General features: G+C 40.3%; 1 protein-coding gene across 33 annotated transcripts in view; it reads right to left on the reverse strand.

The window, feature by feature from the left end:
- Positions 1-15,890, reverse strand: part of MPDZ (multiple PDZ domain crumbs cell polarity complex component) — a 134,261-nt gene that overhangs the window by 93,743 nt on the left and 24,628 nt on the right. For all 33 annotated transcript variants that reach the window (XM_043546594.1, XM_043546591.1, XM_043546583.1 and 30 more), the window contains 6 exons: positions 14,419-14,632; positions 11,127-11,255; positions 9,251-9,454; positions 5,917-6,031; positions 2,970-3,058; positions 1,221-1,416 (listed from right to left, as the gene is read on the reverse strand). In XM_043546594.1, coding sequence (XP_043402529.1) covers positions 1,221-1,416; positions 2,970-3,058; positions 5,917-6,031; positions 9,251-9,454; positions 11,127-11,255; positions 14,419-14,632 — 947 coding nt within the window. The remainder of the gene's footprint in view (positions 1-1,220; positions 1,417-2,969; positions 3,059-5,916; positions 6,032-9,250; positions 9,455-11,126; positions 11,256-14,418; positions 14,633-15,890) is intronic.

Here is a 15,890-nt window from a genome sequence, read left to right on the forward strand (position 1 = left end):
TTTGTTTTCTTTTAAATGTTGTTTTTTATGACAAGTTTTCAAGAAAAAGAAAGAAAGAAAGAAAGAAAGAAAGAAAGAAAGATGCTAGATCCATTACTGTTATTTGGAGGTATAACGACATGATTGCTGGATACTGAGGAAATGCAACTCTCATTAACATTCATCTACCAATTCTTATTTTTCTGTCAAGGTGCTGACATCGACCTATAAAGTCACATATCCTTTTGGCCCTGGCTAATTCATAGACTGCTTTTCCCTTTATGTGCCACTATGGCAAATCAAGATTTGCTAAACTGCAGTCACCAGGTTTGGACATCTCTGGGCAGTAAGCACATTATCTTCGAAGGAGGGCCCTTGGCCATGCAATTTATTTTCTTTATGGCTTCAGCTGAGTCTGAGGAGTGCTAACCTTCAAGACACAGTGGAAAGGGATTCTATTCTTTCAAGATTTTACATGAAGGGGATGATTATATTTTAACTTGTGAGTTTGGATCTATGTCTGTACACAATAATCAATGAATTAAATGAGTTTTTTTAAGAATTCTTTACATACATACAGAGCCTATATGATGGGAGCACTGTATCATCTAAAATATTAACAAATTACTGGCCATACACATGCATCTCAAGAAGTGAATACATGATATAATGTTAGGTGCTTCCAGTAAAACCTTGCTAATCTGCATTTCAGTCACTGGCATGCCTTACATTTCACAAGGTCTTCTGACCTGGGTACACCTAATACACCTGAAGCACTGTCCAAGACAGCCATCAATTGTCCAGGATGTGCCCATTCTCTCCCCACACACCATTCCCCTTTTATACCCTGTGCCCTTATACCCTGGAGATTTACCTCTGCTCACTGAAGAAGGTAAGTCTTTGCTAACCCTATTTGTCCTTGTATAGCTTCACTTACACTTGAGCCATGACACAACTTTGCATTCACTGCCTCAGATGATGCAAGGACTTGAAAGACCAAAGCCTTAGAGCAAATTAGCAGAGACTAGTGCACAGATTTCAAAATCTGCTTCAGAAATGTAATGAATAATGCCACTGATTCTCAAAACTGATTAAACTTTACCGGGCTGAATTCATCCCTCGTGAAGCAGCACTGAATTCAATTGAGTTACACTAGGAATTAACTAGGCTCAACATTTCCAGTTCATACCCGTGAAGAAAAATAGTTCCAGCTACCCTACAGTAAAGCCAGTTTTAATTACCTTTGGCTGTGCCATTATCCATAGTTTGGAAAATTAAGTCCTTTTCAACAGCAGCAGTGAAGTCCTCATGGGGCTGAATGTGATTTTCCTGCTTAAGCCCTCTTCTGATCAAAGTGAGTCGAACCGTTTGTCCTGTGTGCCGCAAAACCTCTACAGCTTGTTGGTTAGTAAAACCCTGAAGATTTGTTCCATCCACCTGAAGGATTAAACATCTTATTAACAAGCAAGCCACTACATGGATAAAATATTCAAAAACAATAAATCACATTTTTCTCCAAGGCAAAATAAAATGCCCAGGGCACTACTTCTTTAATCTGAGCACAAAACAAACAGGGTCAGAGGAAAAAAAAAAAACCAATGCCACTGTGACCTTATCTATACCAGGCACTGTGCCTACAATAGCCCACTACTACTACTGCCATAATAGCAATGGTGAAAGTTGACTCCCAGTGGCAACCAGTGTTCTTAGCCCTTTATCATGTAGGCCTACTCTGAGTAGGGTTCCATAGCAAAGCACTTAAAATGCTGGTGGGCCTCCAGTAGCTCTGTTCACACTAGGGCTCCCAACTGTCTGGAAAGTGAATGTATTAAAAAAAAAAAAAAAAAGTCAAGAACAAATGTCCTGTGATTACTGGATTAGGGCAGGAGATAAGAAGGAAAGAATGGAAGCACCTCTTAGTTGTCTAGAAATATTCCTATTGTATGCAATATTTAAAACTTCAAAACCTCTTCCCCGTTTATTTGCTATTTATCAAAGCTTCACAGAAATTAGGTATGGAAAGATGTTTTAGTCTAGGCCATCAAGTCCAATTCCCCAGCCAATCAAGGATTACATTACATGGTTTTTGTCTAGTCCACGGTTTTTAAAGGGCTGAACAATGGGGCCTACACCACTGCCACTGTGAAACTCTTGTACGGCCTAACAAGCCTAAGTTTTCTTTTGCTCAAGTTCATTCCATAACTCTTAATAATACACTCTTCCTCCTCCCCACAAGAGCTAAAACACCCTAAACTATTCCCCTCCCTCCTTGCTATCTTTATCTTTCAAAAACTTACCAATGATATCATATCCCTTCACTCTAGTAATTGTCTTATCTACAGAATACACATACTTCATACTCTGTTATTTTAATTGTGTATATGCGTGTGCGCGTTCACATACTGTAGTTTCCTTCTCCTCTTTCTTTGCACATAGCTAAGAGGCCCATTCTGACATCTTCAAGACAAAAATTATTCCTGCATTTGTATTCTGAATCCCCCCGCACAATACATCTTATGAAGAACCTTCAGAGAAGTTAAAAAAAACCTTCCAGGCTTTCACCCTTAATATCAGTATTTTTAAAAAGATTTTCTTTCATCTCAGAGCAGCTAAAGAAATGTAGTGGCATATTTTATTAGGTCTGCTTGGAACTACTGAACAACCATGTATTTTGTGGAAATAAAGAACTCTCTATTGCCAAGAGAAAACAAAGTGTCATTGATTTCTTACAAAACAGGGAAAAAAATTCCCCACTTATTTATATGGCTAGCCTGACCAGAAAGATAGTGTGACAAAATATTCAATCAAAATGAAGGAGCTGTCATTTCACACCCAATCTTTATCTGTTTGAATAGGTATTCTAAAATGATACTAGCATATCTACCAAAAACAACAACAACCCTCCCACAGTAACTGGAGGGATTTTCTCATGCAAATAACTTCACATACTCAGAGCTGGCTGTGTAAGTCTTATCCCCGTATTTACTTACCGCTATAATTTGATCTCCAATATGGATTCTACCATCATGTTCAACAGCACTGCCTTTTGTAATGCTTTTCACAAAAATACCAGAAGGTTCTGAGATTTTAAAAAAGAAAAAGTTATTTAATACCAAAGGTTGTCCAAATTCTGTAACAATATTTCCTTCCCCCTGCTCCTCAAAAAAAAATGTGGTATCAAAGTAAGGTAAGGAAAAAGCCATAAAGGAAGTGTAGATTTTAATGAAAGCAGGACTAGACCTTTTATAGTAAGCAAATATTCTAATCATGACTGACAAAATTGACGATAAAAACTCCACAGAACCCTTGTTACAGATCTGACCTAACCCCAAAAGGCAAGGGAATTTAGCATGCATCATACATACATCCACTGGTTTGTTTATTGTAAATATGACAAAGCCACATGGTTCCTTTTCTATTATATTTTAAAATGTCTGAGTGAATAAATATGTGCTTGGCTTTGCAGAGGGAAGAACTTACAGATAGAAAAAGCTGCCTATGTAAATTAGGATAGCACTGTAACTAGAACTAGGCAAGAAGAGGAGTTTCCATCCCAAAGAAAATTTTGCATTTGCAAAAAAATATTTCATTCCAATTTGGAATGAAAAGTCAGATATGCAAAATTTTCTGTAGGAGGAACATTTTCAAAAAATTCTGTTTCAGAAGGACCAAAACAAAGTTTTTCAGAAATTTCCAGTCGTGGCTCCACTGTGCTGGGAAGCCCAATGAGCCAGAGGACCCAGTGAGCCACAGGAACTGCAGACGGGGCTATCAAGTAGTGCAGAGCCTGGTAGTCCAGGCCACCCACTGCCCAAGGAGGCGAGGAGCTGCCAGTCTAGGAAGCCAGCTGAGCAGCCCAGAGAGCCGGACAGTCTGCCTGCAGGTCTGGTTTCAGCCAAAAGTTTCAATGGAATTGACACATTCCTGTGGGATGTTTCTATTCACCCTAATCAGCGTTTTCCAATGGAAAACTGTTGCATCAAAAAAATTTCAACCAGCTCTACTTCTAATCTGTCTTGGCATAGCTGGAATTCATGTCTTAACCTACCCCCAAAACACCTAAATGACAACAGATAGCACAGAGGCACTGCACACAAATAGGGTGACCAGGTGTCCGGTTTTGGACTGGAACACTCAGTCTAAAAGGACCGCGGATCAGGCCATTGACTGTCCAGTTGGCGGCGCCGCTGCACCACACAGCGGGGCAGGCAGGCGCCTTGCTAGCCTCAGACACACACACAATCTGTCAGCTGCGTCTAGTCTCCAATGCTGCCATCCTGTCTCCCTTAGTCACCTGAGAGAGAACACGGGAGCCAGGAAGGCCAGTGAGATTATAGAGAGTATACTCTGAGGGATAACTGGCAGGTAAGTAGGGACGTGGGATGGTGAACATGGAGTTAGGAAGAAAGAGCAGGCCTTGGGGAGGCATAAGGAGTTGATTACAGCTTTTGTGGGAGCTGGAGTATTAAACATGGATATATATGGAAGAAAGAGGGTTTTTCATTGGGTTATATGTGTTAGAATGGTCCACAGCTTTGCAGGAGGTCTGGGACTGGGGGAGGGGGGAAGCGGAGTGCCTTTGCACCAGGGAAACACAGCTAAAAGGCTCCCAAGCACTGCTGCCTCAACATACCATGCAATGATAAAGGAGCCGGTTAGCTCCACACCAAAAACGCAGTTGTAGCTTGCAAGGGCTAGAAAATGACTCAAATAGTGATCTCCCAACTTTTTAAAGGTGTGTTGGTGCTTCTGTGCAACCACGGCTGTTCTTTAACAAAGGTTTTTGGTTGGAGGAATAAGTAAGTTTATCAGCCATTCCCTGAGGCAGTAAGATTTCCTAATATACCAAGGTGCAATGGAGCAATTCAATTAGCAACATTTCAGACATACATCATCACTTTTGTGAATCAGATATCAGATCCACAACATGTTCTACACTTGAGATTTAATTTGCCTTTTTAAAGATGATAGTAGGTGGTGCTAGAAGGGGAATACATAAATTGTGTTCCTTCGTGCTATGGCGATGGAGGCTTCTTTTGATCTGATAGGTCAGTGGACTAGTAAGATTTAGTCAAGATATCTGCATTACTACTCAGAACCCTCAAAAGGGATGATAACAGTGATTACTGTACTAACAAACGTTTCTTATTATCGAAATGCCATTTCTTTGTGTTTTTCTCAATATATACCAGGACAGAAAACATAGCAGCAGCTATTTGAAAATCATTATAGGGCAATCTATTAATGTCATTTAATAAGAGTATGGCATCAATTTGCCTCATAAGGATATGTGATACATTTTTACATCGGTTCTCTCAAAAATATAGTTGAAATTATTAGAAAAATAAATTATTATATGTGCACATTAGATTTTTTTTCCAAAAAACTCAGTGGGCCAGATTCTACTTTGAGTTGCACCAGGGCAAGTTTGAAATAACCCAATTGAAATCAATGGAGATAGCGGACATCAGTACTGATGTAAACAAAAGCAGAATTTGGTTCACTGATTTAAAAATAACATCAACTGGAACTGCCTGCAATACTGCAAATATAAGGAGTATATTTATATACTCCTGCAATTTACTCTCTCCAAAATTCCCTTTAAAATAAAAATAATTTTTAAAAATAGTCATATACCTTAAAATGGCTATATCAGTTTTTAGAAATGTTTTTTTCAAAAATGCATGTCAAGGTTCAACCAAGAATGATTTTCAAGACTGCTACAAAATCTTAAAACAGAGTTTCATGGTGAAAGACTGATTGATCCTAGCCTATCTGAAGTTACAACTCCTAAAATAATCCTTAACAAGTTTTTTTTTTTAATGAAGCTTTTTTTCTTTATGTACCAGAAAGTCTAAATCGAATTAGAAATGCATACAGGCTGTTGTAAGCTGCAGCGATATAAAAGCAAACTTCAGGAATTTATTTTAACTTTACCTGAGGATTTGTCTCCAATGTAACCAGCAATAGTTATTCCTAATCCTTGGAGGTTTTTAGTGAGTTCTACATCAAATTTCTCTCCATCTTCATCAATATCAAAAGAAGTCTCTGCCTAACAAGAGAGAGTGTAATGAAAAAGGAAACCTTTTTTAAAAAAAAGAAGCTGCATTCCATGAAGTCAAACATTAGAGACAAATGTCAAAGACAAAGTAGCAACTTTTCTTCTGCTCCAACCCTGACATTGAGACAGACAGCCATATTGTACACAGACAACATTCCTCACCAGAATGTTACTGGGATCCTGACACTTCTCAACACACACACACACACACAAAAATAATAAATGACAGATGAAGCGCTAACAAGCTGAGCAATATATGTCTTGAACAATAATATGCACAATACATGCTTAAATACAGTGATGCATACAGTTCTGAGACTCCTTTAATCTCAGCTTTCAACAGATCACAAAGGCTTGTGCTAAATTTAAAATAACCACAAATAAAAAGGTTTTTTTAAAACTCGTAATTTTTCAAATAAATGGCCAGTAATTTTAGTTATTTTTTTTCTTATAAATGCCAAGTTTGAAACATAATGGAATCTATTTCCAGTGAAACAATTATGTTTCCTGTTTTTAGCAAGACTTGAAATTTCTATTTTAGAAGGTGGCAATTATACTTCCAGCTATTTAAATTATGATAATCACCACTAACACCCATTATAGTTCTCTGAACTTCTGTGACAGAAAAGGCTGTTGGTAACTAATTCGTTTATTTATTGCTAACGGAAGTGCTTTGATTACAGCAGGAGAATGCCCATGTCAATAATAAATGTCTTATTAAAAAAATTCAGAAAACTTAACTTCGAGGCATTAAGTATATCACTTTCATAGAACTGGCTTTTTTCTGGTGTTTTAGATAAATGTTCAGTGGCCAGATTACCAATTTGAGTAAATCAGTGTAACTCCACTGTAGTCAATAGAGCTATGCTAATATACATCAGCTGAAGATCTGACCCATTTCTTTATATGAATAACTCCATCCAAAAATACAGTCAAGCACAAGCAAAGCAACTAATTCTGCAGCTCTAAACCTACTTCCTTCATATTACAGGGTTATTTGGATGGCACATAAATTATAACAATCCATGTTTAGAGCCCAATAATTGCTTCCATTTCCATTAGCTGATTAGTTTCCAGAATTACTAATCTCTCCTGAGAATCATGAAGAAGGGTGCCAGTTTCATGGCACCATCCCTGTGTTATTGATGTCCTGTAGAAGCCCCTTTGCTGTAGCCTCACCCAGTTAAGGCCCATCCTCCCATCCTGCATTTAAGAGTGAGCCGCGGATGCCTGAGGGGGAGCTGTATCAGAGGCATTCTCCAAAACATTGGTGGTAAATGTCCATACATAAGTTACTGCGGCTTTCAGCATCATTAACTGAGTTTCTATATTCAGCAAGGGAGATTTTGTGCAGACATAGGGCAGCTGCCCAAACACAACACACCTCCTGCCAGGGACATGGTGGTGAACTGAGGGGAAAAAAAAAAAAAACAGGAGGGAAGAGGAGGCTAAAAAATAAAAGTGAGGTTTTGGCATTATTTCCGTAGTAGTAATGGAAGCACTGGATTATATCATCCTCATGATTGCAACCTCTGATACCAGCATTTCACATCATGTAACATCCAGAACAACATAAATCTAGATGTTTTGATACATGAAGTATTGAGAATCAGCTGCTTTTCTAAAAGTACTGTTTTACAGTCAAATAATATATGCTGGTGGTTACTGACTCCTCTATTTGATGTTTCCCACAAAGAAAACTTCTGTTGAAATGCTCTGAATTGAGACATTTCCCTTCTAAAAAGGGGGACAGTTTTGATTTGCAAACAAGGGTCAGAAGAGCTAACTTCTCTTCACCCCCCCTTCCCCCCGCTTAACCTTTAGGCACTGTGAAAATAGTAATCTCCTCTCAAACTGTTTCAACACCACCTAATGGGAATACAGAAGCCTGCCTATAATAGAACAGAAGGGGTGAAGTTATCTGCCTATTCTATCCTCTTTCTGCAACATGAAATAGCTATGGGTCTACAATCAGTTATCGAGGGGAGACTGTTTTTGTTTTGTTTTGTTTTTTAAACAGGTAAAAGGAATTTTCTCAAAGTAGTCTAACTTAAAAAAGTATTTTAAATTCACTGACATCAGTAGACATATTCCTAGAAATAGTAAGGAAAGCTGAAATGAGAAATTTATTATGGAGTATAAATAAGATCTATTTTAGTCTTAAAAGTTTAACAGTCTTCTCTCGTTTCATTCATTTATCTACATGTGGCTATGTGTGTGTGCTCATTGTGGGACTGATACTGCCACACTTAAGTTGAGTAGGTACTCACTGCATTGAACTAGGCTATGTTATATACACACACAAAGATTTTCAGCATCCTATTTTAAATTTACAACTCATTGTGACACACCTACTATAGTGTGCTTCATGAAAAAGTGGTAATTCTCATGATAGTAAACATCTGAATAAGTGAACTTGACATATGAATTGCGCTTAAATTACAAATGCTTTCACTTTCCTGTATTTTCCATTTTTTCCCCATGTTGACATCTTCTCCCTCAGCATTTTTTTCTGAAATTTAAAGGAAGAAGTCATGGAGGGGAGGCACTGGTAGATAGGGTATATTTTGGGGGAGTCAGGAGAGAGAGAAACAGAACAATGGAGGAAAGAGGGAGTGTCAGAACATCGGAAGAGGAATAAGGGTAGCAGCTGGGTGACTGTCTGGCATTTGGCTAGCTCATGAAGCTGTGTCAGGTTACCAAGGAAAGGAGCTGCAGCTGTGTGCTGGCTGGCACAGTGAGGAGCTGTCTGACGGATGGTGATGACAATACGGGGATGAAGAGATGTGCCTGGGGAGGAGGAGACAGAGAGGCAGACAGAGGAAAGGACTGCAGATCCAGCTGGCCCACTCTAGAGATAGGGTTGCAAACTTCAGGGAGGTGCTGCAACACATTAATCATTCAGCTGTCCCAAAGCACCACAAACGGGCACATCCAGGTTAATGGGCTAATCAACCTGGATGCTTAAAAAATTATTTCTACCACACACATATCTTCAAGCCTGGATCCTGAAAGAACTCCATCCATACAACTTCCACTCACGTCACTGGGGCTCCTTACACACTGGGCTTATAGGATCCTGCTTTCCATAGCTAAAGGATGAAAACATGGCTACTGGTCATTAAAACACTGGTCCCTGATACAAATGTAATATTATCCAACTGGTAACAGAGTGACAGTTGCCACATCTTAATGTGTGTTTATATGTACCCGTTTCTCTGGTATGGAAGTTGGTACGGGGGTAGATGGAGGGACGGCTGGTGGAGGTGGTTCCTCTACGGGACCTCTTGCAATGACCAACTTCACTCGATTTCCACACTGTCTCAGAACTTGTGCCACTTGTTCACTGCTCATTCCAGCCAGGTCTGTATCGCCAATTTTCAGGATGTGGTCTCCACTGCATAACCTTCCATGCTGGACAAGGAAGTAACCAGACAACCAGTCACAATTATAATAAAAACCTCTAGCAATCATTTTCCCTCTTCCCTCACACAAATGGTCATATTGGTCAATTTAAAACGTGTGAGCTCTGCAACTAGTTTTTAAATGTCAGACCATACACTCATGGTGGGGCAGAGGAAAAAGAATATGCCCATGTGTGATACAAGTGCAGCTGTATGTGCACAAGAAAATATTTTTAGAAGTGGAGACCAACTTCTGCATACAAAACTGCGTATAATTATGTAAACTGCTTACACATTTAGCAATTTTATATAAAGATGGGAATTTTGTCTTCAAAATACCCTTGCACACCCACTAGCGCCTGACTTGCACCTGTAATTTCAGTTATTTTGTGCACTGTCATTTGTGCACACACAAACACGCATTTGTGTGTGTATAGATCGTGGGCCTCTTGTTTAAGAGCTGGCCCTTGGGGGGAGGGATAGCTCAGTGGTTTGAGCATTGGCCTGCTAAACCCAGGGTTGTGAGTTCCATCCTTGAGGGGGCCATTTAGGGATCTGGGGCAAAAATTGGGGACTGGTCCTGCTTTGAGCAGGAGGTTGGACTAGATGACCTCTTAAGGTCCCTTCCAACCCTGATATTCTATGATTAACCATGTTTTTAAAATAAATTATATTTCTCATTTAGTGTGATATCACAGTTATATATATTGCTTTAAAAACATTCTTCATTTATTTCTTGTTTCTTTTACTTTAAACTAAAAAAATGTTTTAAGTGAATTTAGTACCCATGAGGTATTAAAACTGACAGACTGGGGAGTGGACTCATCTGTTGGTCCACAGAACACATGAAGCATGGACATCAGCAGCATGAGCTACCCACAGACAGAGCAGTGTCTGGTATGTCAATACTATAACTGCAAATGTGACTGCAGTACGTGTATACGTACCCAAGCTAGCTTTCATCTAGCTGGCATAAGAACCAATAGCAGTGAAGCCACTGCAGCATGGGTTAGCCCATGCTGAAGTCCATGTTGCCGTGATTTCACTGCTGTTGGTAATTGCACTAGATAGATTAAAGCTAACTTGGGTACGTCTACATGTGCTGCAAACACACCTCCGATTGCAGTGTAGACATTACCTTAATGCCTCAATCCTGATCTACAAAGACCTACAGAGGAACAATCTGTCTCCGAGCCCATTCAATCCTTGCGCTCCTTGCCATAATTGCTGACAGGGTGCCCTGGGTGGTGGTTTTGTGTTATAGACACCTTCACACTGGGAAATGGTGCGAGATCACCAAACTCATCTCACACAGGTCACTATGATAGTAATTATCTTTGGTCATTTCCAACTTGGGTTGGATTAGACAGGTGAAAGACTACTGGGCTATTTATTTCAGAGTTAGAAATGATATACTTATCAGCACACAATAGGAGTGGTGCAAAGTAATAGATTTAGGAGAGTGACTGAAGGCCAGATTCCGCTTTTGGGTTTGTACGTGCAGACCCCACATTCTATACATGATCATTAATAAGAGTAATTTGCCCATATACATTACTAGCATCATCTTTTTCTTTCAGCCTACAAGGAAGAAAACTGTCACTTAACATTATTGTGGCAGATTTACACGATAAATTTACCCCACACTAAACAGTAAAGAAGAAATTGTAGAAGAAGATTACCTGATCAGCTACTCCTCCTGGGAGGATGGTTTTAACTATCACTCCAGCTGACTTTCCTCCCACTATCCCAAATCCCAAACCTGATCCATCATTCACCAACTCAATGGTCTCCACATGCTGCCAGTGGACCTACAAGGAGTAAACTTGTAAATAAGCTTGCAAATGACTTAGAACACACCTATTCAGTCTCGTCATAAGATACTTACACAGTATTTCTATGACATATTTTTGAAAAGAGGGGGGGAAAGAAAGACTAAGGGTGGCTCTATATCAGTTACTACTAGCCCACTGGAAAGGCAGGTGGGCATTTAACAAGAAGAATTTCTTCACTATGTAGCCTCTCCATGAATCTGTTTACAGATCAAATTCTTAGGGATACTGGGAGGTGCTGCGTGCCTTCAACTCCCAACACAGTCAAAAGGAATAAAATGTGCTTAATACCTATCAAAGCTGAATCCCCACTCTAGCACTTCAAGTACAGAAGGTGGGGGCCCGCACGGATTCTAAAAATTAATACTTGCCACTCTAGGCTTGTATTAAACTCCCAAGGTTCCAGCTTTTCCGACCTTGGCTTGGTAAACGCTGCCACCACCCAAATGCAAAAAAAAAAAAAAAACTTTGGACTCAGGAAGGAGCACTTGGGAATTTCTCCCTGTGGGGTACCCTCACGCCCTTTCACACCCCCTCTGGGGAAGAGCTGAGAAAGAAAACAAAGGAAATTAGCTGTTGCCACCAGCTAATCTAACAGCATATGCACAAACCTCTTAGGACATCAAAAATCCAATCCTGTTCTTAAAAAAGGTGAATTTTATTAACAACAAAAAGAAAGAAAATACATTTGGAACGTAGGTTTTTGCTAGATTTTAAAAGAGTAAATTCCAAAAATTAAGCACCCCAAATAGCTTTCTTGGGGATTCAGCTTAAAGGTTACAAGCAAACAAAAGCATCTGGGGTTAGCACAAAGGAGATCCACAAGCCAAAATAAAAAAATAAACCTGATCACGTTTACCTAAACATTCCCTATCCAAATGATTCCTTCTAGGTATGGAAAATAATTTTTCATACCTGGTTCAAAGCTCACATAGCATTCCTGCTTATAGCATTGCCGCTCTGTGTCCCTGCAGCCCAGAAAGAGCAACCACAGACAAAGGGAAAGTTTTCTTTTCCCATTTTAAAAAGTTCTAGCCTTCTCACTGACTCTTTTGGTCAGATGCCCACTTTTTTTTCCCTCTACCTGGGGGATTTTTTAACCCCTTACAGGTAAATCAAGTAAAGAACAGCTACGAAGAGGGATTTTACAGCTACCGTTTCCCCCCTTTATTTATCACAATACCCTATGGGAAGCATTTAGCATCTCACTGGAATGGGACTCAAAGTCTCCTCTAATGTAGATGCGTCACTCCCACCAGAAGTCACATGCATGCACTGAAAAGAGGCTATGGACTCAATTCTCAGCTACAACTGAAGGGGAGACTGCAAGAGGGCCAGTTCTCCTCCATCCCCAGCATAGATGAGAGCAGCCTGGCAGCTGCTGTAAATGACACACACTGGCTATGACTCCGTAGGGGACCATTCATCCAACAGAAATAGCTGAAGCACAGCTCACTCTAGCCAAACCCCGACTCCAACATCAGGAGGCTGCAGGACTGCCTATGCCAACTCTGTTCTCCTTGAGGAGTCCTCCATGCCAGAGATAACCTCAACAAGGAAAATTCAACAAGCTTTCTACTCCCTTTACACCATGAGAGTAGCATGGGTTAGAAAATCTGTGTCTATTCAAAGAAATTAGGACATGAACAGTACTATTCGTTTAAGTGGTGTAAATCATTATGATTACATCACACAGCATCAGGCATTTTCAGCCACTGAAAAGGACGAAAGCCTCTTCAGTGTAGATCCAAATAATCAGCTGTCAATTCATTTCACATTCCACTTCAAATCAACAGCTTTGTGCACAGGCAGAATTGTCCCTTGAGTGGTAAACAGAGGTTCCCAGGCTACAACGGGTAGTCTGAGGTTGATATGATGAGCATGGAATATTTGTTGCCTGATGGCTTTCTTTCTGGACTTGACATTGTGATGGAAGTGGAGCTGTTCTGCAATGATTTATGGATACTCCATGCTATATGTTGACCTGCTTATTGGGGTGTTCACTATATGAATACAATTGTTTAATTTAATAGTGTTCTGTAAGGAAAAACAAGCAAGCTCAAGATAAGCCACTTCTCCGCAAATTCTTGAAGGTTGTTAAGAGACAACACCAGAACAGGAAGAGGTCCACGCTCAGAGGAGATCAACAGACCTGTGGCAAGTTTCAAAATGAACACACTTTCAGAGAGGGGTGAATTTGGGGAAACCAGATTGAGAGACAGGTATCTGCTGGGAACATCAGAAAAACTTAAGCCTTCTGAGGGTATAGTCGGGGGACGATAAGACAGACATGCATGCAAATTTAAAAAACAAAAACAAAAAAACCACCACTGTCTAGATGCTTTGCTCCTACTGTCAAAATAAACAATACTTGGTTTTGAAAAGGCTCTCTGGTCACGACATACACCGCTGGTCACAGGCTGCCGAAAAGAAGAGTTCATATTCAGTTGGAACTGCAGCGTAAGAGCTGTTGTTACACAAGGTACTGTAGCCCAGTCTAAGAGTGGGAGAATTGTGGATTTCTTCCCTGGTATAGACCTGACACCTGAGAGGGTGCACTCAGAGAGACCAGAAAAGGAGACAGAGGTGCAGCTATAGCCCTGTAATCATGACAGATGTCTCCCCCAATCTGAGACATTTAGCCTATGCCTCCCTTCCCACACACTGGCCTTCTGCATGCTCTATTTGGCCTTCTCTGCCATATGAGAATGAGAGCATAAACAGTGAGAATGAGCCTGGCTGCTGGTATAGATCAGATTGCAAAGCCCCACAAGTTTCTGTTCCCTAAAAGGAGAGATGTAGATCACAGGAGGAGATTCCATTTACTGCTGTTTCCAAAAAAGCTTTAAAAGCTGGGACTGCAATGGACAAAGCAGAAGTGCTCTATTTGCCTCTTTGAAGACAGACAATTTGACACATGGGAAGAAAGGACATGACCAAGCCCCAAAGCCTCCTGAACAATCCTGAAATGTTTCCAGTATTTACAGGAGGAAAGGTACAGCCCAAATGGCCTATTTTGGGAGAAAGAGGTCAGGAGCAGGGGGAAAAAAATACATGGTTTACATAGTACTGGATATTGTAAGCTTATATGCACCCAAAACTGAAAACATATACACTGCCCTTACATTTGGGAGGTACTCACCGGGTTGGAATGGGCAGAGACTGTGCTAGCAGCAGATGGAGATCGAGAAACTACAGGACTGATCAGCTGAGGCAAGGAACCCCTGGCCACAACTAGCTGGACATTATCTTTTGCCTTCTGCAGGATGCTGATAGCCTGTTGATGAGTAACTGTCTGATCAAGGGCTTGTCCATTAATAGCAAGGATTTGATCTGCTTCCTTCAGCCTTCCGTCTCTGTCACAAACATATAACCAAAACAAAAAACCACACAAGAAAAAAAAATGTTGCTACAGACATAGTATTTTGACAATTTTCCAGTATTTTTTATCCTGTTTTCTATTTTCCCCACTTCTTAATCTTTCCCTGCAGTTTTGCTACAAGGAGCTATTGTGGCACTCTGGTGATCAGCTCCCTTTGAAGCTAATCCCACTGCCACTCCCTCATGGCTGCTACCCCCTAGCTAGCTCCCTTCTCCCTGCACCCCCATCTGAGACTAAGCATATTAGATCCGAGTTGCTCCCAACCATAGCCTGGGAACTTATGTTTATTCTTGACTTTGAGCTTGCTTAACAGACCAAGTGCTCTACTTTGTTCAGTGTGCAAGTTCTGAATATTCATCAAACCATGTAGTGGAACACACTTTCATCAAGATCTTAGGAAAAAACAATTTTCTTTTCAGCAAGACAGAGAGAATGTATGGTAAAACAGACCCCTTTTAAATGAAACACCTACATAAATTATAAAATAAATCATTTTGTGGCAAATGAAGTACTGATGTACAGTCACACATTGAGCCCTTTCCCAGACCTACTTCAAAAGAATGTGTATGAAATCTACAGATGAGTTACTCTTAACCTTTATTGCTTCAGAAAGATTCAAAGACGCAAAGGCTCTTTTTCAAAATATATACATGACAATTCTCTGTGAAACACACATGAAGTCGTAAATTTTTTTTCTCCATATCACATACTTCTTTGGTTGCCTGGCCTGGAAAAGGGGCCAAAGTACTTAGAAGTGACCAGGAAGAAATGTCCTCTAGCCCTAATCGAGAATATTTTGCTGGGAACTGAAATCCTCTGTAAGATTTATTGCTTCAGGGACTCTCTAATTTACATCACAGTAGTTGAACAGTTCTGTACCCCACTAAAGTGACCCGAGAACTGACATAGTACTTGTTTTTGCTTCACAAGTCAATAAGGAGTTGATTCAATAAAAACATGTTTCAGCTTAACCCTTTGCATAAGGCAACACAGACCACTTGCATGGAAAAGTAATTTGAAGGTGGGCCTTAAACAGTCTTGAAAAGATTGTTGCGATGAAGAGCAAACCATACGTTGCTGAATTTAACTCTAGGGCCCGTACACTGCACTCACCTGAATGGCTGCGTTCAGACCAAAAGCAGTTTAAATACTAACCTGTTGCCCAGAGAGGTAAGCAGGGAGATCCCATGCTGCATATAACAGAGAGGATATCCACAGGGACTTCCCATGGC

The sequence above is a fragment of the Chelonia mydas genome, chromosome 5 (genome assembly GCF_015237465.2).
Source record: "Chelonia mydas isolate rCheMyd1 chromosome 5, rCheMyd1.pri.v2, whole genome shotgun sequence".
Classification (NCBI taxonomy): Eukaryota; Metazoa; Chordata; order Testudines; family Cheloniidae; genus Chelonia; species Chelonia mydas.